The 24,994-nt window shown below is 41.6% G+C and overlaps 1 protein-coding gene and 1 long non-coding RNA gene across 5 annotated transcripts in view; one reads left to right on the top strand and one right to left on the bottom strand.

Annotated features, from left to right (window-relative positions):
• Pdxdc1 (pyridoxal dependent decarboxylase domain containing 1) overlaps window positions 1–24,994 on the top strand; it is a 61,177-nt gene that overhangs the window by 28,357 nt on the left and 7,826 nt on the right. For all 4 annotated transcript variants that reach the window (XM_048433249.3, XM_048433252.3, XM_048433250.3 and 1 more), the window contains 9 exons: window positions 539–617; window positions 9,122–9,206; window positions 10,046–10,094; window positions 10,256–10,357; window positions 12,293–12,418; window positions 15,744–15,794; window positions 19,344–19,407; window positions 20,355–20,443; window positions 21,971–22,076. In XM_048433249.3, coding sequence (XP_048289206.1) covers window positions 539–617; window positions 9,122–9,206; window positions 10,046–10,094; window positions 10,256–10,357; window positions 12,293–12,418; window positions 15,744–15,794; window positions 19,344–19,407; window positions 20,355–20,443; window positions 21,971–22,076 — 751 coding nt within the window. The remainder of the gene's footprint in view (window positions 1–538; window positions 618–9,121; window positions 9,207–10,045; window positions 10,095–10,255; window positions 10,358–12,292; window positions 12,419–15,743; window positions 15,795–19,343; window positions 19,408–20,354; window positions 20,444–21,970; window positions 22,077–24,994) is intronic.
• LOC125399710 (uncharacterized) lies at window positions 5,470–11,110 on the bottom strand. Its single transcript, XR_007231758.2, has 3 exons — window positions 11,042–11,110; window positions 6,270–6,361; window positions 5,470–5,880 (listed from the first exon to the last, which is right to left on the bottom strand). It is a non-coding gene; the product is annotated as an uncharacterized LOC125399710 (long non-coding RNA).

Below are 24,994 nucleotides of genomic sequence, written 5' to 3'. Positions count from 1 at the left end.
CATCTGAGCTTCTGTCTCCTCCCACTTTATATTCCTCTCTCTCTGCCCAGCCATATCGCTCCTGTCTCCACCTCCCTAGTGCTGGCATTAAAGGTGCGAGCTCTGTTTCTCTTTCAGACAGATTCAATCTTGCATATCTCAGGGTGACCTTGAACTAACAGAGAACCTTTTGCCTCTGTCTCCTGAGTTCTGGGGTTAAAGGTGTGTGCCACCACTCCCTGGCCTCTAGTGGCTTAGTTCTGCACTTTCAGGCAAGCTTTATTTGTTAAAACACAAACAAAATCTCACCATAGGTTAATCCCTGGGCTTTGCTATGAGAGGTCAGTGAGAGACCCTGTCTCAAAACAACTGCTCTTGAGGAACAGTGCTGAGGTGGACCTTTGGCCTCCATACACAAATGTGCTCTAGTATCCATCCATCCATACATGCATGTGCATGTCTACACCCCCCCCCCACACACACACAAAGTCGTAATTTTTCAGTGTATACTTTATATACTGATTGGCTCACATTTCTGTGGTTTGTTTGTTGGTCCTAGGATATTGCCTTTCTTGAGAAACTGATCAAAGATGACATAGAAAGAGGAAGACTGCCCTTGCTGCTTGTTGCAAGTGCTGGTAGGTATCATACCCTAGTATGTACAAGGGCACTGAGTGCTTGGCTGAAGAGACAGGGTCTTGTTTGTAGTGTTTTATCAAGATGAAGTCTCAGTTCTTTAGCCTAGGCTGGCCAGGAATTCATAGTAATCCTGCGTTGGCCTTGTAAGAAGAAAACACCAGGCCCCATCGAGGAGTGACACACTCTTAAGGAAACTAAAGAAAAACTCCTGGAACTGATTCATGAACCTAATAAGGTTTCTAGATTTCTATTTAGCAATAAACAATTAGAAATTGAATTTAAGGCCAAAAAGATGGCTCAGTTGTTAAAGATGCTTGCCACCAAATCAAATAACCTGAGTTTCACCTCATGGTGAAAGAACAAAGCCCTGTAAGTTGTTCTCTGACTTCATTACACTCTGTGACATGTGTGTCTACACATACACACAAAATAAATGTAATAAATAAGAAATTGAATTTAAAATGTCTTTTATAATAGCATTAAAAAGCATAAAAATGGGGCAGCAATATGGCTTAGCAGGGACAGATGCTTACAGCCTGGCGATGTATACCTGATGTCTTAGTTAGGGCTTCTATTGCTGTAACAGAATACCGTGACCAAAAGTCAAGTTGGGGAAGAAAGGATTTATTTGGCTTATACTTCAGCATTACTTCCTTCATCGCTGAAGGAAGTCAGGGCAGGAACCTGGATACAGGATCTTATGCGGAAGCCATGGAGGGAGCTGCTTACCGGCTGGCATCCTATGGTTTATTCAGTTCGCCTTCTTATAGAACCCAGGACTGAAAGACTCTAAATGCATTTCTGAGGCCTCTCAGCTCTAAAGACATTTTCTAAAGCCTCTTAGCATTTGGAAACTGGACAGTCACCCACACACACATGCTGGACTGCTCATCCTCCTGTGTCCCTGTGAATAATCTTCAAACATAACTCCATTCTGGGAATTGAGGCAAAGACAACCCACAGATGTTGACTCAGTTCCTGATGTATTGATTTAGTCACTAGAACAAGGTCAGGAAGGCCACAGATGCTCCCCTTATCTCACCTGACCACGCAGCTGTTCTCCTGCCCTGGAATAGACCAATCACTGCTAGTGACCTTTTAAATAAGCCAATCCAGTAAGTTGGAAAACAATCTTCAGGTTCCCCCCTTGTGTCTGTGGCTTTTGTTTTAAAAGATGGAATGTAACAGCTATCGGAGGTCCTTCATATCCCGAACCTGAAGGGCCCTGTCACGACAGAATAAAAATCCTCTTGTTTTGCATCAATTGTGGTTGTGTGAGTGGTGTCTGGAGCAACTCCTCCCTGATGTTTGGACTTCTAGTCCAACAGGACTAGCAGTGCAAGGATGGCCCCCCCAGCATGGGCTGAGCCCTCGTCCATTGATCACTAATTGAGAAAATACCCTGCTGCTGGATATCATTAAGGCATTTCCTCAAGTGAGGCTCCTTCCTCTGATGACTCTAACATGTGTCAAGTTGACCCACAAAGCCAGTATACCTGATAATTCCCTAAACTCACAGAAAGGTAGAAAGAGAGGACCAACTCCACAAAGTTATCCTCTGGCTTCCACATACGTACCATGGAATGTGTATGCCCCCCCCCACATCTCACATGTTTATACAAAGGCTAATAAATTTTTTTTAATTTAACTTTATTTTGTGTGGATTGGTGTGAAGGTATCAGATCCCCAGAAACTGAAGTTACAGACAGTTGTTCGCTGTCATGTGGGTGCTGGGAATTGAACCCAGGTCCTCTGGAAGAACAACCAGTGCTCTTAACCTCTGAGCCATCTCTCCAGCCCGGCTAATAAAAATTTTTAAGAAAATTCATGAGTAAATTTTAAAAATATGTGTAATATCTGTGCACTTAAAAGTATAGCATATTTCTGAAAGAAGTTTAAGAAAGCTCAAATGTACTATAGACTGTGTCTCTAAGTCATTTCTCCCTAAAAAAAAGCCTTTTCACAATCTCTGCATATCAAGTTCCAGGACAGCCAAGGCTGCATGGCAAGGTCTGACCTCAAAACATACAAAACCAAAAAATAATAATAAAAACTTGATTTGGGATACCATTTAGTACAGCTTGTGCTAGGCAAGTACAAGGCCCCAGAACCAGTCCCCAGCAACAAGAAGCTTTTGTTGTTTGAGAAGACCTTTGGCGCTGTTATGGTGGTATATGACTTTAATTCCAACACTAGAGGTGTTTAAGGCTGGCCTGGTTTGCATAGCAAGCTATAGCTACATAATAGACTCCGTCTCAAACAAACAAAAATAAAAGGCCCTATTAAGAAATGAAAAGCAGCCGGGCGGTGGTGGCGCACGCCTTTAATCCCAGCACTCGGGAGGCAGAGGCAGGCGAATCCCTGTGAGTTCGAGGCCAGCCTGGTCTACAAGAGCTAGTTCCAGGACAGGCACCAAAAACTACAGAGAAACCCTGTCTCGAAAAATCAAAAAAAAAAAAAAAAAAAAAAAGAAATGAAAAGCAGCATGGAACCTCACACCTTTAATCCCAGCACTACACTCAGAAGGCAGAGATGGGCAGATCTCTTTGAGTTCCAGGCCAACCTGTTTACAAAGTGAGTTGCAGAACACCCAAGGCTGTTTCACAGAGAAACCTTGTCTTGAAAAACAAAAACAAAACACAAACAAAGAAGAAATGAAAAGCAAGTGGTAGGCTGGAAGAAGTATTTCAAAACACTTTTTTTGGGCAAATGACTTATATCTAAAATATGTAAAGTTATGTTGCAGTTCAGTAGTGCTTATTGTAGGGTATTCACCAGAGAAGACTGCTAGGTCATGGGTTTAAGCCAATAGAAAGTCTTAATTAGCCAACCAGAAACTACACTGGATGTTCAGGATCCTAGTATAGCTCACCTTTCTCACCTTTATTGGGATGAGCCTTTAAGCATAAAAATCATGTTCTGGATTAGCCTATTTTAGTTAAAAGAACAGTTAACCGGAAGCAAAACTATAGAAGCTAAAAAAGCAAGGTTTGTACATTTAGAGACTTTCCCAGAACTATATGGACTTTGATGGGTTAGGTCTTTGTTCTAGTTTTGGCAGTTGGTACTATCTACATGCTGTGTTTTACTGTCTGAATGGCACATTCATCATGGAGTCAGTTGTGCTAAGGTCGGGGCCCCATTGCAATAAGGTGAGAGACAGCTTTAAAATGAACTGCATTTGGATGGATACTTTACCAAAGGGCATATAAATACTTGAAAAGATGTTTGATATCACTAGCATTAAAATAATACAGTTCAGCTGCATATGTTGGTACACACTTAGATCTTAGTTTGTAATCCCAGCACTTCAGAGGCTAATGCGTGAAGATCAAAAGTCAGGGTCAGTCTGGACTAAATGGAGAAACCACAGTAAGGTCTGGAGTGTAGTTCAGTGAGTTGTAGAGTGCTTGTTAGTGTGTTCAAAGCCCTGGGTTTGATCCTTAGGTATAAGTGAACCAAATGTGGGTGGCATGTGCTGTAATTTCAGCATTCTGGAGGTATAGGCAAACAGTTTGAAGTTCAAGATTGTATATTGAGTTCAGGGCTAGACAGTCTTTATTAAGTAAAACCATGTGAGAGCTTGAGATGTAATGGAATGTTTGTCTGCTATGCCTAAGATCCTGGCTCAGACCCACTGCTGGGGCAGAAAGTGCCTAATGCTGATAAGGATCAAGCAGCTACATACATTCCTGGTAGGGTATGTGACAAAAGTTTTCCTGGGGAGACAAAACACACATGTCTACTCACCCCAGATAAGGATCCCACTACAGATCAAGGTACAGGAATCATCAAAGTCCAAACTGATTAGGGTTAGTGACAGGGGCAGAAATGATTCAAAGATGGCTCCATCACCAAAGCCCATCCCAGCATGGATAACAGCTCACAAAGCTAGGAACTTAGAACACACTGCACAGCCTGCAAACAGTTCAACAGGTTATGGATCTGGGGTCACTCAGATTCACAGTGACCATCGATCAATTTTAATAAGAAGAGGCTTTTCTAAAGGTGCTGAGGCATGGTGGTGGTGCACTCAGTCCCAGCACTTGGGAGGCAGAGGCAGGTGGATCTCTGAGTTGAAGACTAGCTTTGTCTATAGTTTGAGTCCCAGGATAACAAGGCTACACAGAGAAACCCTGTTTCAAAAACCCAAAAGCAAGCAAAACAAAGCGAAAAAAAAAAAAAATACTGGTGCTAGATGATCATAGCACCAGGGCTTCAACCAAGAGTGCACTTCCGACGCAGCAGCTATCCATATCAGCTCAGGGTTTATGAAGACAACCCTCACAAGATTACATGTATTCTGCCTATGTATAGGCAGGGTCTTATTTTAACATATATGTCTTGCTGTTGTCCTCCTTTTGAGTAGAATGAACAAGTTGATTTGATTACAAAAACAGAAATAGCAGTTAGCCTTAAGGCCTGTTATTTTGCAAGAACAGCAAATTTTACAAGGTCAGTAAATTTAAGAATAGTCTTCAATGTCTGTGGGGGAAAATGATATGGGCTGCTAGGGTACAGCCTATATAAGTTAGGGACTTACATGTTAGAAGCATGTGTTGCTTTTTGGTTTCTGTAATGTGAATCATCACAGGTCTGTCCTTTACAGGAGCCCCAGCTGAGCTAAACCTCTTCCAGGTGGCTTGTGGTAGAGACATCTTTGCTGTTTTACTTGCCTGAGTCTTCTTTTGCAGTTTGGCTCTGCTTTTCTGAGAGACACTCTCAACTTTGTTTGTATGTTTCTTTTAGCACAGAATTCTACTGGACTTTTATTTTTAATTAATTAATTTATTTATTTATTAAAATTTTCCACCTCCTCCCTGCCTCCCTTTTCCCTCCCCCTCCCCACCTTCCCCTTCCTCCCAAGTCCTAAGAGCAGTCAGGGTTCCCTGCCCCGTGGGAAGTCCAAGGTCCTCCCCCCTCCATCCAGGTCTAGGAAGGTGAGCATCCAAACAAACGAGGCTCCCACAAAGTCAGTCCATGCAGTAGAATCAAAACCCAGTGCCATTGTCCTTGGCTTCTCAGTCAGCCTTCATTGCCAGCCACATTCAGAGTGTCCAGTTTGATCACATGCTCCATCATTCCCAGTCCAGCTTGCCTTGGTGAGTCCCACCGTCTCAGTGGGTGGATGCACCCCTCGTGGTCCTGACTTCCTTGCTCATGTTCTCCCTCCTTCTGCTCCTCATTTGGACCTTGGGAGCTCAGTCCAGTGCTCCAGTGTGGGTCTCTGTCTCTATCTCCATCCATCGCCAGATGAAGGTTCTGTGGTGATATGCAAGATATTCATCAGTGTGACTATGGGACAAGGCCAGTTCAGGCACCCTCTCCTCTGCTGCCCAAGGAACAATCTGGGGACCTCTCCTTGGACCTATAGTTATCCTCCTGGATATTGGAAGTAGACAAGATTGCCAGGCAAAACTTGGGTGCACGGGGTGTGAGGGGGTGGATGTAAAGGGAGATGGGTAGAGAGAAGGGAGAAGGGGAGAATGGAGAGAGCTTGGAATGGGATGGGTGTGATGGAGGAAGGGTGGATATGGGAGCAGGGAAGTAAATATCTTAATCAAAGGAGCCATTTTAGGGTTTTCAGGAGACTTGACTCTAGAGAGGTTTCCAGGTCCAAGGAGAGGTCATTCTCAACTTTAAATGCTTACTCTGGCAGGGAAGGGCCTAGTGAATCATGTCAGTTTCAGGGATTTCCCCGACGCTCTTTTGAGTGGTTTACCTTTTTGCTTAAGGAGCTTCTCTGAAGGATAGAAGAGAAGAGACTGTTACACAACATTGAAATATAAAATATTGCAGCCATTCTGTAAATCCCTTGAGTTATTTCTCAGAGAGCCAAATGCAAATCCCTGTAATTCACTCATCCCACTACTGTGGTTTATTAAAGAGAAATGAAATGATCTCCACACACAAAAATGTCTATGCATGTGTTTGCTCGTTAACAAGATAACTTGAAAGTTTTTCACATGGTGAGTAGATGAGCAAATCAGGGCCTATGCCTATAGTAAAACACTAATCAGTAAGTATGAAGTGTTGATGTGTACTGCGGTGTGGAAGAGTTTCAAAGGCATGCTGATGCACAAAGTGTTGCATGCAGTATGCATTGATTGGACACCTTAGGAAAGAAGACTTGAGTGGCAGGAACAAGTCAGGGTTCCTGGGTCGTGAGTTAGAAGGAGAGTGGCTACAATGAGGAAGGGACTTTTAAGGTAAGAGAAATAGTATTGATTGGGACTTAGTTACACATTAATCAGTTTTCACTGAGCTATACTTTCCTTTTTTGTTTTGTTTTGTTTTGTTTTTGTTTTTGTTTTTTGAGAGGGTTTCTCTGTGTAACAGCCTTAGCTGTCCTAGAACTTGCTCTGCTCTGTAGACCACGCTGGCCTTGAACTCATAGTTATCCGTCTGCCTCTGCCTCCTGAGTGCTGGGATTAAAGATGCCACCACTGCCTGGCTGAACTATGCATTTATGATAATGGGCTTATTTCAGATGAATTATGTTTTAATCGAGACTCCTACAAAAAAAAAACACTTAAATATCCACCTTATTGCCATTGGAAAACTGTTGCTTCCTGCCTGACTCACCTTACTATATATTTAAAGAGAAGCACAGAGGGGCTGGAGAGATGACTCAGAGGTTAAGAGCACTGACTGCTCTTCCAGGGTCCTGAGTTCAATTCCCAGCAACCACATGGTGGCTCACAGCCATCTGTAATGAGATCTGGTGCTCTCTTCTGGCCAGCAAGCATACAGACAGACAGAACACTGTATACATAATAAATAAGTAAATCTTTAAAAAAATAAAAAGAAGCACAAATTGACTCATATTCAGTCACTTTATAGACTAAGATTGTATTAACATGTGACTAGGTGACCTCCCATTGTGACCCATTTCTCCCCTGAATACATGCCCCCAAAACAGACAATACCAAAAATATGAAAGTACTCTGAGAGTGACCCGGTCACTAAACACAGCTCTGTACTTGCATCTGAATAGAAATATTACAGTCAAGTGTTTAATTTAGTAACCTAAATGTGTGGTATACATGACAGTAATCCTGGTACTGGAGGCCTGGTATACATAGCAAGTACATAGCAATGCCTGGTGTACAGAGACCCTGTCTCAAAAAACAGAACCAAATTTTGAAGAATAAATAAAAGGTATTTATTTCTTAAGTTTGGGACATGTCAAATAGTGTCACACACCTTTGATCCCAGCACTGTGTGAGTTTGAGGCCAACCTGATACTGAGCTCTGGACAGGGTTGCATAGTAAGACCCTGGAAGGGGGGAGTTTGTGTTAGTGTGTGTGTGGTGTGCACAATCTTTGTTTAGAAAGGGTCTTTCACTGGCCTGTAGCTTCAGGTAATTCTAGGCTGCCTGGCCATCAGGACCCAAGTATCTGCCTATCTCTGCCTCCCACTGGGATGTGCTGCCATCATGTGTGGTCTTTTAAAAACGTGAGTTCTGGGATTGAAGTCAGGTCTTCATGCTGTGGGACAGGCACTTTACTTGACCATCTTCCTAGTTTTCCAACCCCTTTTTCAGATACAAAAACCACGTATCTCATGCTGGCCTTTAACTCTGGTAGCCAAGGATGACCCTTAACTTTTGGTCTTAGTGCTAGGATTACAAGCATGTGCCACTGTGCCTACTTTATATGGTGCTAGGGAGCTGTTATACAATTCTCCGTATGCTAAGCAAACACTCTACCAAATAAGCTACACTGCCAGCCTACATTACCTCTTTTTAAAAAGATGGGTTTGTTAAGACCATGGTGAGGATGTAGAAGTTCTTACTAGTTGGGCTTTTATTAACTGAAAATTCAGGACATTTGAGGAATACATGACTGCATGTTTTACTTAAGTTCTGTCTGAAAAGGAGTGTGCTCAGTAAAGTCTATAGAGCAAATTACTGAGAAATGAGCTCCAAATCTTTGATTTATGTTTAAGTAGTTTACAAAATATATCTTTTATAATAACAAAGAACCTAACCTGTGTGATAAAAATCCAGACTCATGTTACATTTTTATAAAAGAGACACCTAAATCAAAATAACTCAGGATGTGGAGGTAAATCAGTGAGAAAGAATATCTTGAACAAATGTCAACAAAAGTAGTCTACCTAGAATAGTAAGTGTAAAATAATTCACACTGACAAGATGTATTCTGAAAAAGAAAGTAGCACTTATGGACAGAGCTTTGAAGTTTCTAAAGAGAATGCTGATAGAATGTAGGCATAAATTGGCAGTTCCACAGTCTTGATGGCAGACTTGGCAGTTTCCCATGACTTAGCAAGTCTAGTGATTGAAAAGGACCATGCATAACTTCAGTTTAAAATTAAATACTTACAAAGAAGGAGGCACATTTTTCAAAACCTACACCAACCAACTCACAAATGTTAATTTGAAGTTATTCCACAAGGAAGATTTCAAGGTCGGGGTGCAGTGCTGTGAGGAGTCAGAAGGCACTGGTCTGCTTTTTAGTGCTCCTGTGTATTTTACAGGATCGGCAGGAGTTGGACACACAGACAAGATTGGACGTCTGAAGGAGCTCTGTGAGCAGTATGACATCTGGCTTCATGTTGAAGGGTAAGTATTGGTAAGGTCAATTCCATGTTGGTCTTCATGGAGAGTGGACACCCAGACCAATGATATTTATCATTAAAGGCTTAGATTACAAATGACAAAATTACCAAAACTGACTAAATGAAAAGGAGATTTTATTGCTTTGTACATCTGAGCTTTGTACATCTGAAAAGACCTGTATTAGGACTGGCGCCAAGCATCGTGTCAGCCAGAATTCCATACACTCCTCTCCACTTCACTTGACTTTATTTCCTATATTTTGGCTCATGGAGAGACATTTCCTATTATGGTAAAAAGTAACTGCAGAAATCCTAACCACCTTTCCAACTTCATGTTCCATGAGTTCCTCTGATAGTTGAGGTGTTTTGAACACATCTAAAGTAGGTAAGTGACTCCACCTGAGCTCATAGTTTGGTAAAGGTGATAGGGTGATTTGACAGAAGGGCCCAGGGTGTCTTCAGGGAGAGAAGGAGCAGGTGCAGGGCAGCCAGATTTCCATGTCACTACACTGTCTAAGATAAGGATCCTTTTACCTCACCTCTACAAAGAGAACAGTGACTGAGGAAGAGTGGCCATAGAAGATATAGAATAGTGTGTGCATCGTCCTAAATAAGCAGAGATAGCCCCTGAAGCATGTTCCTATTAAAAGTGTATTTTGAAACGTTAGAATTTGTAGTTCCCATCTTTTGCTTTAATGAATGCAAATGAAACAAAAGACACAGGTGGAGATGGTCTCATATTGCCTTATGACAGCACAGTTGGTTCCTTCTCTTGTAGAGTACCTGCTTAGGAAATAAGTAACATTAACTAATTTGTTCTTAGACTGGTGCTTTTTCTTACAGCGTGAATCTGGCAACATTGGCTCTAGGTTATGTCTCCTCATCTGTGCTGGTATGTTGTTGGTTTATTGAATATTGGTGAATATTGGTGGTGATAAGAAGGAGCTTAGTCTGTTCAGTCTCTGGTGGATTTCCATAGTTTTCACAACTACAGGAGGGACAGTGTTTTCATGTCCTCTGGTTACCTAATGAACAAACCTCTCTTCTTGGTAGGCCGCAACCAAATGTGATAGCATGACACTGACTCCTGGCCCGTGGCTAGGTTTGCCAGCCGTTCCTGCAGTGACACTCTACAAACATGATGATCCTGCCTTGGTGAGTGACTGTCTGTCACTACGAATGAATGCTATTCATAATTGCCTTCTGGGATAGATTATAGAGAAATGTAGTTTTTTCTTTTCCAGACAGGGTTTCTCTGTAGCTTTGGAGCCTGTCCTGGAACTAGCTCTTGTAGACCAGGCTGACCTTGAACTCATAGAGATCCACCTGCCTCTGCCTCCCTAGTGCTGGGATTAAAGGTGTGCGCCAACACCACCCGGCTTCTGTTACCTTTTTATATTTTTTTTTTGGCAAATGTACAAAATAATGGGTTTCATTATGGTATTTTCATGCATGTGTATTGTACCTTGCTGATCCCCTCCAGTACCATTTTTTTAAAGTAGTCATAGTGGCACATACCTGTAATCCCAGTACTCAGAAAAGGCAATAAAATCTCAAATTTAAGGCTGTCTTGGGCTACAAAGCAAGTTCTAGAATAGCTTAGGCTATATAGTGAGACCCTGTCTCAAAAACAAAAAGTTGCTGGAGCTCTATTGTAAGGAGGAGGCCTGCTTGCTTGTCCCGGCCACCCAGTTAGCTTACACCTGAAATAACCACACAGAAGCTGTATTAATTAAAACACTGCTTGGCCATTAACTCTAACTTCTTATTGACTATCTCTTACATATTAGTTTAACCCATCTCCGTTAATCTGTGTATTGACATGTGGCAGTGGCTTACCAGAGATTCTAACCAGCGTCCATCTCAGGCAGAGGATCCATGGCTTCTCCGTGACTCTGTTTTCTTCCTCCCAGCATTCAGTTTTGTTTTCTCCGCCTACCTAAGTTCCACCCTATCAACTAGGCCAAGGCAGTTTCTTTATTCATTAACCAATGAAAGCAACACACAAACAGAAGGAACTCCTACACCAGAGCTCAGAGTTGGTAGACTGTTTGCCTAGCGTACTTGAAGCCCTGGATTCCATCCTCAGCACCACATAAAATAGTGTGGTAGAGCACTTGGGAGCTAGACCTAAGAGGGTCAGTTCAAGGCCAATCTGGGATACATAGGCTCTGTGTTAAGAAAAAAAACATGAGTCCATGCTTTTTTTTTTTTTTAAATCATTTGGGGGTGGTGGTGGGGAGTCCACATACTGCAACACACACATAGAGGTCAGAGGATGACTTTGTGAAAGTCTCTCCCTCCGCTTTTAATGGGTTCCAGTGATCAGACTCACATTAGTTCACTAATTAGATCACTCATTAGTTCAGGAAGCCATACTTTAAATATTTTCAGTTATGTCCTGTATTTCCTTATGTATATGAAAGATTATTTTTTGTGTGTGGTATTTTATGACTATGATTTTCTTTCTGTTGCTTGATCACAATTTACTTAGTAATGGTCATTTGTGAGCTTTTAAGACATTACCAAGTTTTTGTTAATAAGACAATCAATGAACATCCTTTTACATATTAAATTATTTCCAGAGATGAGATTCCCAAAAGTAGGATCACCATTTAAGACCCTTGACCCACATTTTCCATTACAGGTTAAAACATAATATTTTGGTTTAAACCCTAGACTGTTTGTTTTGTAGATGTGTTAATAGGTGCATACAAAGTAAATGTTTAATGATTGCTACTTATTCAGTTGATATCTTGCTTAGTTGACAATGACCAACAATTTCAAGGATGCTAATAGTAGCCTGTCAAGAGACTTCTTCCGAAATGGCTAAGAAGTGTGGCTCTAGAGCCACGCCGTCTGGATTCTCACCTGGAGTAGCTCTGCCTCTCTTCACTTGTGAATCCTTGAGCGCAGCTGGGTCTCTAAGCTAAGCTCACATAGGGCACTGGCTGTTGAAAGGCCAAATGGATAATGCAAGCCAAGACTCCAGCTTAGCATTTGATACCTTCCAAGTGTGTAGTGCAGCGTTGCTAGTCAGTGCTGACATTCCAGCAGCCCTGGTCAGTGCGCCTGTCTTGTCTTTTTTAGACACTAGTTGCTGGTCTTACATCAAATAAGCCTGCAGACAAACTCCGAGCCTTGCCGCTGTGGTTGTCTTTACAATACTTGGGACTTGACGGCATTGTGGAAAGAATAAAGCATGCCTGCCAGCTGGTGAGTACACATGTGAGCCCTGGAGGAGGTACAGAGACGGGAAGTCTTTGTCCAGGACCTTGTCACTTTGGTGTACTATCTCATCAGCAAGCACACCAAGTGCCTCTTACATATATGTATGTTTCTTAGGAGTTCTGGGAGGAACTGGTGGCATTGGCCCAACAATATTTCCACATGACTATACCGGTGTCACTCTGAAATGAGAAAAGTCACAAGATGACTTCCAGGGAAAGGGAAGGTACATAAATATTGCACTTGGCTGACTAGCCTTCCAGGGAGAAGAAATATAAAAATTAAAAATTAAATATAGAGGTCTGGTATGGTGGCCCACACCTTTAATCCCAGCATTTGGGGATGCAGAAGTAAAGGGATCTCCCGAGTTTCAGGCCAGTCTGAACCTAAATAACAAGTTCCAGGATAGCCAAGACTACATAGAGAGCATTGTCTCAAAATAAAAGGATTAAAAAAAAGAAGAAGAAGAAAGAATAGAGGAAAAAGAAAATCCAGTGTAAGTGGCATGGGTTTTTTTATATGTATTTTTATTAGTGGTTTTAGAATTTCATGTATTGTATTTTCACTCCTCTCCCCCAACTCTTGCAAATTCCATTCCATTCCATATCCACCTTACTTTGTCTGCTTTTGTTTTTTTATGACCTATCAGGTCCCATTAGTAGCACCACTCTACTCTTGTGTGTAGCACTGATGGAGTGTGTTAGATATACCACAGCCACACCTTAAAGAACGGGGACTCTGTCTCCCAGCAGCTCTCAGTTTCAATAACTCTAAACTCTGTTAGAGGGCATGGATATTTTTTAAAGATTTATTTTATTTTATGTGTATGATTGTTTTACCTGCATGTGTGTCTGTGTACCATGTGCATGTCTAGTGCCCTGAAGCCAGAAAAGGGCATTGGATCCCCTGAAACTGGAATTTATGGTTGTGAGCCATCACTTGGGTACTGGGATTTGAACCTGGGTCCTCTGGGAGAGTAGTCACTGTTCTTAACTGTAGAGTCGTCTTTCCAGCTCCCAGATATGGGTATTTTTGATACAGTAGCTTGGGTTTCCTATTTGTAAGGTTCTAGGGATAAATATCTCTTTGTATTAGAGGTAGTCTGATTATGAAAAGCATAAATTCTGTTATAGGTTAATGTCATCTGTTTGGCTTCTGTAACAAAATACTTTGGACTGCATAATTTGTGAGTAGCAAAATACATGTTACTTATATTTGTAGATGCTCAAATCTGAGGTTAATATGTCAGCAGATCAGTGCCTGGTGAGGCTTTAGATGGCAGCATCTGTGTGTTCTCACCTGGGAACAGGGAAAGCATGCCCTTCCTTTATGTTTGCTCATTCATTTTGTTTTTTGTTTTGTTTTGTTTTGTTCAAGACAGGGATTCTCTGGTAACAGCTATGGCTGCCCTGCAACTCACTTTGTAGACCAGGCTGGCCTTGAAATCCCAGAGATCCACCTGCCTTTCCCTCCCCAGTGCTGGGATTAAAGGTGTGCACCCCCACTACATGTCCTCTTTTTATAAGCGTGTTCACAAATTGTTTTTTAGTGAATCCTTTTTAGTGCATGATGGTTGAGTCATGCACTATCACTTTCAACCGCTGAACCTGTTAATATCATTGTTTAGGATATTGGGTTTCAGTGTAGCAATTTTGGACAAACACATATTTTGAGAACCTTACCCTTTAAAAAACCAAAAAGTCAAGATAGGTGTGGTAGCTCAGACTTTTTTTCCAAACACTTAAGAAGCAGGCAGAGGCAGGAAGATTAAGCCAACTTTGACAGCAGGAAAAAGAGATTGGGTTTGAATATGATCATGCATGACTGTAATCCCAGCTTTCCTGAGATGTGGGCAGGAAGATTAGGAAGGAGTTCAAGACCAGCCTCACTACATCGTGAGTCTGAGGACATCCTGGATTACATGAGAAGCTATCTTAAAAAGGGGAAACACAGTCATGTTTCTGTGGTGTAAGCATTGATTCCTGTGTCAGTTTAAAAGCATGCTGTCATCTTTTGACACTTTTTTCTCACCTGTGATATAAGATAATTTATTTATAAGGACTTACTAAATTAGTGTATGTTAAACTATTAAGTAGTGCCTGACCACATAAATTATTCATGAAAGTTTAAATCTTTTGTTTTAAATATATTCTTGGGTTATTGTCGTAGGTCAGTGGTAGAGCACACACTTGGTATGTGCAAGGCTCTGGGTTCAGTCTCAGTACCCCAAACAAATACTCCACTGTTTCTCCCCACAATCCAGGATATTAGCACTTTCTCCTGTCATTTTTATGCTTAAGAAAAATTATTTTGTTCTTTAGTTTATAGGTTAATTCCTTTTTACATTACAAATTAATTTTAACGTTTTGTTTATAAAAAGCATTTTTTAAGTGTTTTCATTTTGCTGTTAGCTCATATCATGATTTGGTTCTTAGGAAATAGAAGCCCTTATTACCGTAGCAACTTAGTCAAATTAGAGGGAGGTTTGAGCACTCAAGGGAAAAGTTCAGATCTCCTTGGTTTTAGGAGTGCAGGAAAATAATGATGACATTAACTCCCAAGCCCTTGGAGTTACTGCAGCTCTGGCACCTGTCTACTACTACCCAGGCCTGGAGCTAATCTCCAGTGTTCTTGAGGGTTTGAATGAGAACCTGCTGTTGACTCACCACCCCAGAGCAGCTATGAAAGTGTGGGGCGTTGGCAGGTGTGCTGTCTGCATGCTCATGTCTCATAGTCCATACTGTGTCGTGCATTCCCAGTAAGGAAAAGCATCTCTGTGAGTCCCCTCTCCTCCTCATCTCCTCTTTCTTTGTGTGTGGCAGATGTTGAGCAACTCTTCAGTGCCAAACATCATGAAGCACTTTGTATGATTTCATATGATACCCACAGTTTCACTGGATTGTAGGTTTCACTGATAGAACACATTTCAAGTGGGGTTCCTTTAGTGGTTTTGCAACATCCAATACTCAATAAATATCTGCTGAATTCATGTTTCTCTACTTGATGAGTTAGGGACTATAGTGATTCTCCTGTCAGTGATGAATTGATTGTGACTATATAGAAATGGCAGTTTTATCCATCCTCATGACTTGTCACGCTGTGTGCCTTCACTTGCTAGCCCTACATGTGAAAGACTGAAAAATATCTGCAAATGTAGAGTTGTAAAAATTGGGACTCAAACTTAGTAATCACCAAGTTGCAGACGCCTTTCTCTGTCTGATGTGCTTATTTGTGTATTGCAAAGATCCTTGTGAAACCTGCTAATACAATGTCAGTCCAGTAAGGTTTTATACTTTTGTGTTGTTATTTGTAGAGTCAGCGGTTGCAAGAAAGTTTAAAGAAAGTGGACCACATCAAGATCTTGGTATAGTATATAATTTTCTCTGCTTTTGAATTAAGTTTTTAGCTCCAGTGAAGAAAATGGTTTTCCCCATGTGTGATAACATTTCATCTGAGCTGTGACAGTGCCATGAACATCAGTCTTTAGGAGGGAATCACATATGTATTTATGACCTAATTATACAGTTAGTCTGAAATTAAGAAATCTGTGCCAAACAATGTTTAAATTTTAAATTCCTATAATTCTGTTAAAAATCTAGAATTGCACAAAGATCTTATGTAAGCTCCTTTGACCTTCCCAAGGACTCAAGATCACCCATCCTTGAAGATTACTGTCTCAAAATACTCTGGGCTGCTTTCTGAAACCTGCTCAAACTGGGATGAGAAGGAAAAAGCAAATACCCCAGGTCTTGTCTTCCAGGATCTTTGCTCCCTCAAGTAGTAGCTCACAAGGAGATGAGGACTTAGCAACTGAAAGTATCAGTCCAGGAGGGCAGCTTTTCACATTTTGTTTCATAGTATTTTAGAATTTCAGGAAATTCTAAATAGGTCAGTTTTTTATTTAAATGTGCTACTGAGTGTTTCTTTGGCACTTTTTGCAAAACAAGAGTTTAGTTCAAAGTTGGTCCTTGAGTTTATTTGGGGTCCAGGTTAATATAATCACTTTTATTATGGTTAGGTTGCAGGGTAGGAGTCGGGGGTGGGGGGAGCATTCTGAAGCCAGTTAGCTGGCTGCATTCAATTGAGAGGAAACTTGGAAGAGGAGAGTGGGTCATTGGAGGAGCAAGTGAGGAAGCTTAAGTTCTGCTCTTAGCAATGCCGCTGAGTAACCCAATAACACTGAGTCATTTTCTTGTTTTTATAAGATTATTTTGTTTTATTTTTTGTTTTTTCCTTTTTGTGTTTTTGTTTTTTATTTTTTTAAAAAAGAAAACAAATTATCTTTTTTCATTATTCATACCAATCCAAGTTCCCACTCCTCCCCTCCTCTCATTCTTTCCACTTAGCCCCCAACCCCACCCCCATCCACTCCTCAGAGAGGGTAAGTGGATATTTGGTTTTATTTTATGTGTATGGATGTTTTGTCTGCAAGTATGTCTGTTTACGATGTGCGTAAAGACCAGGAGAAAGCACTGAATCCCCTGAAACGAGTTACAGACAGTTGTGAGTCCCCATGTGGATACTGGGAATTGAACCCCAGACCTCTGAGAGAATAGCTAGTGCTCTTAACCACTGAGCCACCTCTCCACACTCTGCATTATTTTCTTAACCTCTTGTTTCTGTCATCTCAGTTGTCAAATGAAAGTTTATTGGTTGGACGTCTCTGCCTGCAGATGAGATTCAAAGTGGACTAGAATGAGCTTGTTAGTAGGAATCGAGGGAGTACTAAGCCCATGTGGTTTTCCTGTCCCTCGCTGAGCCCACTCGGGATCTCCTTATGTCCCCTCTTAACTATCAGTGCTTTTGGAGTGTCTTTGTAAGCCTACATAGTGTCCAGCCACAAACCTTTCAACAGCCCTTCCTTCAATGGCCACTTCCTTTAGTGGAGGATATATGATTAACAGACAACACAGTCATCAACTGCCACAGTTACCAGTAGGCTGTTTATTATTAACAAACCTGGTACCCAATATTTTTTCCGCATTGTTTTGTTTAATTCCCACAGCAGTCTCCTTTGTTCTTCTGCTTAGAGACACTCACTACTCCCCATTTCTTCTCTTTACTGAGTTATGAGTTTTTAGACCTTGGTTCAAAATGTCCTCTTCAAGAAGTCTTCCCCTAAGATCACACACACTAGGACATCCATCACTTGATTCCCTGGGATTTTTTTATTCTTTGTTGAACTTGTGTGTGTGTGTATACATATATAATATATATGTATTTCTTCAGAAAGCTTCATCAGAGGCTTTGTGTAAATTCTCTATCCACCACATGGGCATTAAGATGTAGGACTTCAACCATAAAATCAAAGGTTCACAGCCACCCATGCTTCTGTCCATGCAGTTTAGCTTACATTTATTGCTGCCATTGCTTTGCTGTCTTTTTAAAGATTGAGACAGGGTTTCTCTTTGTAGCCCTGGCTGTCCTGGAAGTTGCTCCATAGATCAGGCTGTCCTCAAACTCAGAGATCTGTCCTCCGCCTTCTGTCTGCACCACCATGTCCAGCTTCCACAGCCGCTGTTTCTGTTTAGTCTTCTTTCTGGATTTGTTTTGTTTTGAGCCCAGAAATGGTTTAAACTCTTTGTATTTAATTTGGATTAATCTAACTGTTTCAGAATTTAGGGTTAGATAACTTGAGTATCAGCTCAAGTGTTGGTAGGGCCCTGCATGATATTCCTGTGCACACTGATACTGAGAGCAAAGTGTGAGGAAACAGTGATCGTATAGAAAGACGCTGTAGACTGGACCATTCTGCCTTACATCAAAAAAGTGAGGAGATTATTTCACCACTTTTTTAGTTCTTTCTTTTTTGTGGAATTTACCCCATTCTACTTAAACAGTCCTTATTCTCTTAAAGGCATTAGTAATTTTATTTATGTGAAAGTTAGAGATGGCAGATGTAAAAGCATTTTAATATAGGAATCAGCTCAATAAATAATTAGCAAGTTTAAATATAAATCTTGCCTGATCCGAATCTCCTTAAAATGTTAGTAGAGCCAGGCCTGGTGGTGCAAACTTTTAATACCATCAACTGGGAGACAGAAACAGGAGCATTCTCTAAATTCAAGGCCAGGGCTCTACATATTGAATTCCAGGCCTTCTAGCACCACATAGTGAGAGCGCCTGTCTGTGGTTTGCACTTCCTGGTGTGGTTCTATGAAGTGAGTTTATTAGCCATAGCATAATTCAAAGCACAGGATCAATGGCTACAATGATAGATTACAGCTGCTAAATGTTGAAAGAAAGCATCCCCAGGACTTACCCCAAGACCACCATAGAGTCTGCCAGCTATTGCTCCTTGGTGTGTACCGTGCTGTATAGTAAAGCCTGATGGCCAGCGTGTTGTTGTAATGCAGTGAGCATTGTCATCAGTTAGGAAATATGTTGAGTTACTTGTCTGACAATACACCAGTATATTTTAGGCTACAGGTATGTGCATTGCCAGAAGGACTTGAGTCCTGTTCTAAAAGCTGATGCCTTTTCTTTTTAAATCTCTGAGTATAAAAGGTTCCTTATTTAGGCTAGAGAGATGGCTCTACAATTAGGAACACCCATATTTGATTCTTAGCACCTACATAGTGGCTCACAAATGTATGTAATTCTAGTTCTAGGATATTCAGTATTCTCTTCTGATCTCTGTGGGTACCAGGCGCACACTTGGTTCACACACATGCATGCAGGCAACAGTTTTTTAAAGGTTGCTTGTTTGCATGATTTTATAAGGCTTGTTGGGTCAAGAGAGTAAGTAAGCAACCTTCATTTTCACTTCAGTTCAGGCCAGTTACAGCCTTTGAGCTTTTTAACATGTCTGTGTACAGCAGTGTCTCTGCCTGCTTTTCCAAAGATAACATCTCATCTTGTTGGTGTTTGGTACTATTCTCAATGTGATAACAGCACACTTCCCTTTTTTCAGGTGGAAGATGAGCTCAGTTCTCCAGTAGTAGTGTTCAGATTTTTCCAGGAATTACCAGACTCAGGTAGGCAATTTTTTTTAAAAAAATCTGTGCTTCAGGCTTTAATTTTAATATTATGTGAAATTAAATAGGTAGTCCATATGTTTTCATTGCTAAAATCTTCGGTCATTTTAGAAAAATATAACAGTTTCTACAAGCATGCTAGTGTTAAGTGCCTATGACTAAACCAAGGGCTTCCAAATGCCATCACATAACCTGTGCCAAGCCAGCTAGAGTGCAGTGCTTAGCAGACTAGCTGTCAACTTACAAAATTTGCTTTGGTTTGTTTTCAGAATTCCTTTAATGATAGAGTCACTTTTTGCTTGTTGTTTGTTTGTTCTTTTTTTTTTTTCTTTTTTTTTTTTTTTTTTGAGACAAGGTTTCTCTGTGTACCCCCTGGCTGTACTGGAACTCGCTCTGTAGACCAGACTGGCCTCAAACTCAGAGATCCACCTGCCTCTCTGCCTTCTGAGTGCTGGAATTAAGGTTGTGCACCACTACTGCCCCTCTGGCCTCAGCTTTAGCAACGGCTAAGATTATAAATGTGCACCACCAGGCTGGTATTGAAAGCAATTTTTTTTTAAAGATGAAAATTAAGAATCCTATTCTAAGCTGGGCAGTGGTAGTGCAAGTCTTTTAACTCAGCACTTGGAGGCAGAGGCAGGTGGATGTCTGTGAGTTCAAGGCCAGCCTGGTCTGCAGAGCAAGTTTCAGGACATTCACAGTTATACAGTGAAAGCACGTCTTGGAAACTGGGTGGGGAAAGGGAGAATTCTATTCTAAAAATCTTTTGAGAAGTTACTTAGCTCATCAGAAAAGTATAGGCAATTAACCTCAGACATTTTGATTTCATTAATATATGGTGCTGTTCTCTTAGGATTCACATTGGCATCTACATGAAATGGAGTTAAGTTATAATGTTTATTGTAGCCTTGTTTCTGGGAATGAATCCCTTCTGTGTTTGGCCTCAGATCCAGCATTTAAAGCTGTCCCTGTATCCGGCGTAGCGCCTGCCGCTGTTGGCCGGGAGAGACACTCCTGTGACGCACTGAACCGCTGGGTAAGCCCCTCACTGTCCTTGTGTGACCATTCCTGATTGCTGTGTACGGCTAAAGAGCATGGAAAGCCTGGACTTCAGTACCTCGTATGCCTACAGCTGGGTGTGGCAGTGCACAGCTTTAATCCCAGGATTCTGGAGGCAGAGGCAGGTAGATCTCTGAGTTTGAGGCCAGCCTGGTCTACAGAGTGAGTTACAGGACAGCTAGTGAGCTCAACAAAAAAGTGAGTTTCTTGTCTCAAAGAAACAAAACGAAGTGCATCAGAAGGTAGAGGTGTCCTCTATGCCCAGACATAGTGGGCCAGCATTCTGTTCTAGCAACTTTTTGGACACTTATGTTTACTACCTCTAGATTTTAGACTTCAAGTGTTCTTAATAGGGTAAAGATGTTGTCCTAGGGTTTCTATTGCTGTGAAGAGACATTATGACCACAGTAACTCTTATAAAGGAAAAACATTTAGTTGAGGTGGCAGCTTACAGTTTTAGAGGTTTAATCCATTCTCATCATGGTGGGGAACATGGTGGCTGGGAGTATGGTGGCATGCAGGCAGGCATGGTGCTGGAATAGGAGCTGAGCGTCCTACCTCTTGCAGGCAACAGGAAGTGGTCTGTCTCACTGGGTGTGGCTTAAACATATATGAGATCTCAAAGCCCGCCCCACAGTGGCATTCTTCTCCAACAAGATCACACTACTCCAACAAGGCCACACTTCCTAATAGTGTCACTCCCTCTGGGTTCTTTTCAGACCACCACAGATGTTCACAGCAGTATCATTTCCTGAGGTTTGATAAATATATAATTCATCCTTGTAGTGCCATTCAAAGAAACTATTATAAACCTGTAGACAAATGTTTAAAACAGGTGGAAGATGATCAGCACAAATTAGATAAAAAAAAAAATGCAGGTTACTGGGGCTGGGTAAGTGGCTCTATGGTAAAGTGCTTGCAGTGCAAGCATCAGTGCCCCAGTTCAGATCTCCAGCTTCCATGCAAAACAAAATAGCCAGGCATGGCAGCACTGCAGCACTAGAGAGGCAAAGATGGGTGCTTCAAGGGGTGATGGCAGGACAGTATAAAGAAATAAATACAGTGTTATTGAGAAGAGACCTGTCTCAGGAAGTAAGACAGAGAATGACTGAGGAAGAGCCCCACATTGATTTCTGGCCTCCACATACCCACGCATGCATAGAAATGTGCGCCTGCATACACACAAAGAGAAAAAAGTAGATTCCTAAAATGTAGAATGCCCTGTTGTTACAAAAACAGAGAAAAGACCCTGGGAAATATAGCAGATGTCAGTAGTCAGTGTTAAGATAGTATATTGTGAGTCATTTTTAAGTCATATCTTTGTTTAAATTATATTGCATATTTTTCTAAAGTGAATTTGTATTTGGAATAACATAAAATGAACTGCTGATATTGGAAGATGCCCTGAAGAATAAGGCAAACTAGCTCCAGGAACCACTTTAGTCTGAATAAGGTTATGAGTGTGGATAGTGTTGCAGGAATGTTCTCTGTCTTTTCTCTGCAGCTAGGAGAACAACTGAGACAGTTGATGCCTATGTGTGGCCTCACTGTCCTGGACTTGGAGGTAGATGGCACGTGTTTGCAATTCAGCCCTTTGATGACAGCAGCAGGTAAGGCAATTACAACTCTGCCCCTGTGGCTAAACTGCTAATGGCCAGCAGTCAGGTGACTGGGCCCCCCTTATGACCTACTATCCTGTAGTTTGCAGCATCTCCCTTCAAAGGAGCTTTTCTTTTGGGCTAAATTTAGGTTTCAGCATAACTTCTCAGTAAGAGAAAGACATCTGGAGCAATTCAGTTCTGTGACTCTAGGTTTTCTATTTTGGTTACTTCTCATGTCCACATCTGAGTAACCTGTGGAGCTTTAAAACCTTTCAGCACAAGACCTGCACAGATTTAAGGCAGACAGGGTCCCACACTGAGAAGGAAGAAGACATGGGACAGGTCTCCCAACAAAGAAGCTATCTGCAGTTAGGTATCTGCCAGCAAGGGAGAGTGCCAGGGAGTACAGGCCAACACAAAATGAATTTAGTGGTATTTTTATGAACTTTTTGTTTCCCTCTGGTTTGTTTTGGCTTTTTTTTTAATCCCTTACTGGTCTTTTATTTGTTTTGATTTTAGGCTTTGGGCAGAGGGGGGGTTGTATTTCTCATTTTTTTGTGTTTTGAAAGAGAGAACATAAAGTTGTTTAGGTAGGGAGGTGAACGAATCTGGGAGGCATTGGGAGGAAGAAAAACATGATCAAATATATAAGATGTTTTCAATAAAAAAGAGTCCCTCCCACCTCAAACAAACCAATCTTACAGCAGAGTTTTGTTACTGTCTGGAATGCAACCTGGACATGCTTTTATTTTGTTCAAATATTGCACTTTTAATAATATATATTTAAGGTCATGATGTGTTCTAATACATATAATTAAAGGATAGAAATGTATAAGGCAGCCAGGCAGTGGCTCACACCTTTAATCCCAGCACTTGGGAAGCAGAGGCAGGTGGATCTCTGAGTTCAAGGCCAGCCTGGTCTCCAGAGTGAATGCTAGGCCAAGCTGCCAGGGCTGTCTCAGTTACACAGAAAAACCCTGTCTTGGGGGGAGGGGGCAAAAGAAGAAAGAAATGTATAAGGCAAATTGTAGGGAAGGGGCACAGTTTCCATACCTTCTCCTGGCATGTCATCCCTCAGGATCCTCCATGTAGTCAGCCCTCCAGAAGTTTTTAGTGTATTCACACATGTATGTATGAATACACTAGGGATGTGAATGGAAACCTCCAGTTGTCCTGGGGACTCTTAGTAGAGTAGGACCACTGTTTTAGACATTGCAGAAGCAGCTGCAAGGTTTTGCAGCTAAAGCTGAGTCAGGAAGCCTCTTCCAAATGAGAGTGCTTGCTTGCCTCTAGCAAGCAGAGCAGACCTGAGAAATTGCTGCTACCAAGAAACCATGCGCAATGCTGTTATTTTGTTTTAGAATTACTTCTCAAGCTGTCTCAGGCTTGATGTGGATGCAGTTGTCCACACGTTGGCACCATTCTGTAACATGAGGGCCTGCTTTTCACCCCGGCCACCCAGCTAGCTTAGCTCCAAAATAATCACACAGAAACTGTATTTATTAAAGCACTACTTGGCCCATTATTCTTACCTATGTTAGCCACATGGCTCAATACCTTTTTCAGCGGGGCAGGTCACATCCTGTTTCTTTGGTGTCTGGACAGGACTGGAGAGAGAGCTTTCTTCTTCCCAGAATTTTCCTGTTCTCGTTGCCCCGCTTCTACTTCCTGTCTGGTTGTCCCGCCTATACTTCCTGCCTGGCTACTGGCCAATCAGTGTTTATTTAAAACATAATTGACAGAATACAGAATTGTCCTGCACCAACCAATCCTTATTTTATTTTAGAAACAGGGTCTTACTGTGTAACCCAAACTGACCTTAAACACTTGATTCTCCTTCCTCAGTCTCCTGAGCACTGAGGCTGTAGGCATGAGCCTACATGAGTCACCACACTTTTGCGTTTTGGGTTTTGATTTTTGGTTTTCCCAGACAGAGCCTCTCTGCATAGCCATGGCTGTCCTGGAACTTGTTGTATAGACCAGGCTGGCCTCAAACTCAGAGATCCACCTGCCTCTGCATCTCAAGTGCTGGGATTAAAGGCGTGTTTCACCACCTCCCAGCCACTGCACCTTTCTTGCATGATAACTTTAAAAAGCTGGGGTTGGTGAGATAGTTTTTTTTAAAAAAAAATGGTTATGCTTTTTATAATGACTTAAAACAATTTTAAGAAAGTTTTTGGTAGTTTTTCATGAGATATTCAACATTTTTGCAAAGATATTTTCTCAAGCTCATCAAAATAAGAAAAATTACTCTGTAAATAAAATGCCATTTTGGAGCTTGCTGATGGCCTGAACCCCAGTTCTGAAGACAGGGCAGAAGGCTGGCAGAGAGCACCTGGGCAGCACCTGTGAGCCCAGAGGAGGAGAGATGGTAAACTGCCAAGATTCCCTCACCTCTGAATTCCCGGGGCCTCTAATGCTGATTGACATGACTCAGTGTATCTCATGTGGTACTGTCTCCCTGCCTTCTTTCCTGATGTCTCAGAAACAAAACCACCAAAACATTCCCTTCCACTAATATTTTCATAGAAATCAAGAACCTGCCTTCTTGTTTAGCCCATGACAGGTGTGTGTAGCCCGAGTCAGGCCTGTGAGAAAATGGCTTCTAGATGGAGAGTTCCACTGTGTCCCCTGGAGCAGCAACTGTTAAATTGTTATTTATTTATTCATTATTTATGTTTATTGTATGGAAAGGGCACATGCATGTGGAAGTCAGAGGACTCCTGACACTTGGTTCGCTCCTACTACTCATGTACGTCCTGGGGGTGAAGCTTAGGTTGCTAGGCTTGGTGATAAGCACCTTTACTTAAGCACTGAACCCTGTCAGCCTGATTTTTAGAAATTTGTTTCTATGTGTGGTATATGTGTCTTGTGCATGTGGAAGCTAGAAGTTGGCATGGTGCCTTTTATCTCTGTCCACTTTATAT

This window comes from Myodes glareolus, chromosome 9, assembly GCF_982192425.1.
Source record: "Myodes glareolus chromosome 9, mMyoGla1.1, whole genome shotgun sequence".
Lineage (NCBI taxonomy): Eukaryota > Metazoa > Chordata > Mammalia > Rodentia > Cricetidae > Myodes > Myodes glareolus.
The sequence above is the reverse complement of the archived record's forward strand: the minus strand, read 5'-3'. Positions and strand labels throughout refer to the sequence as shown.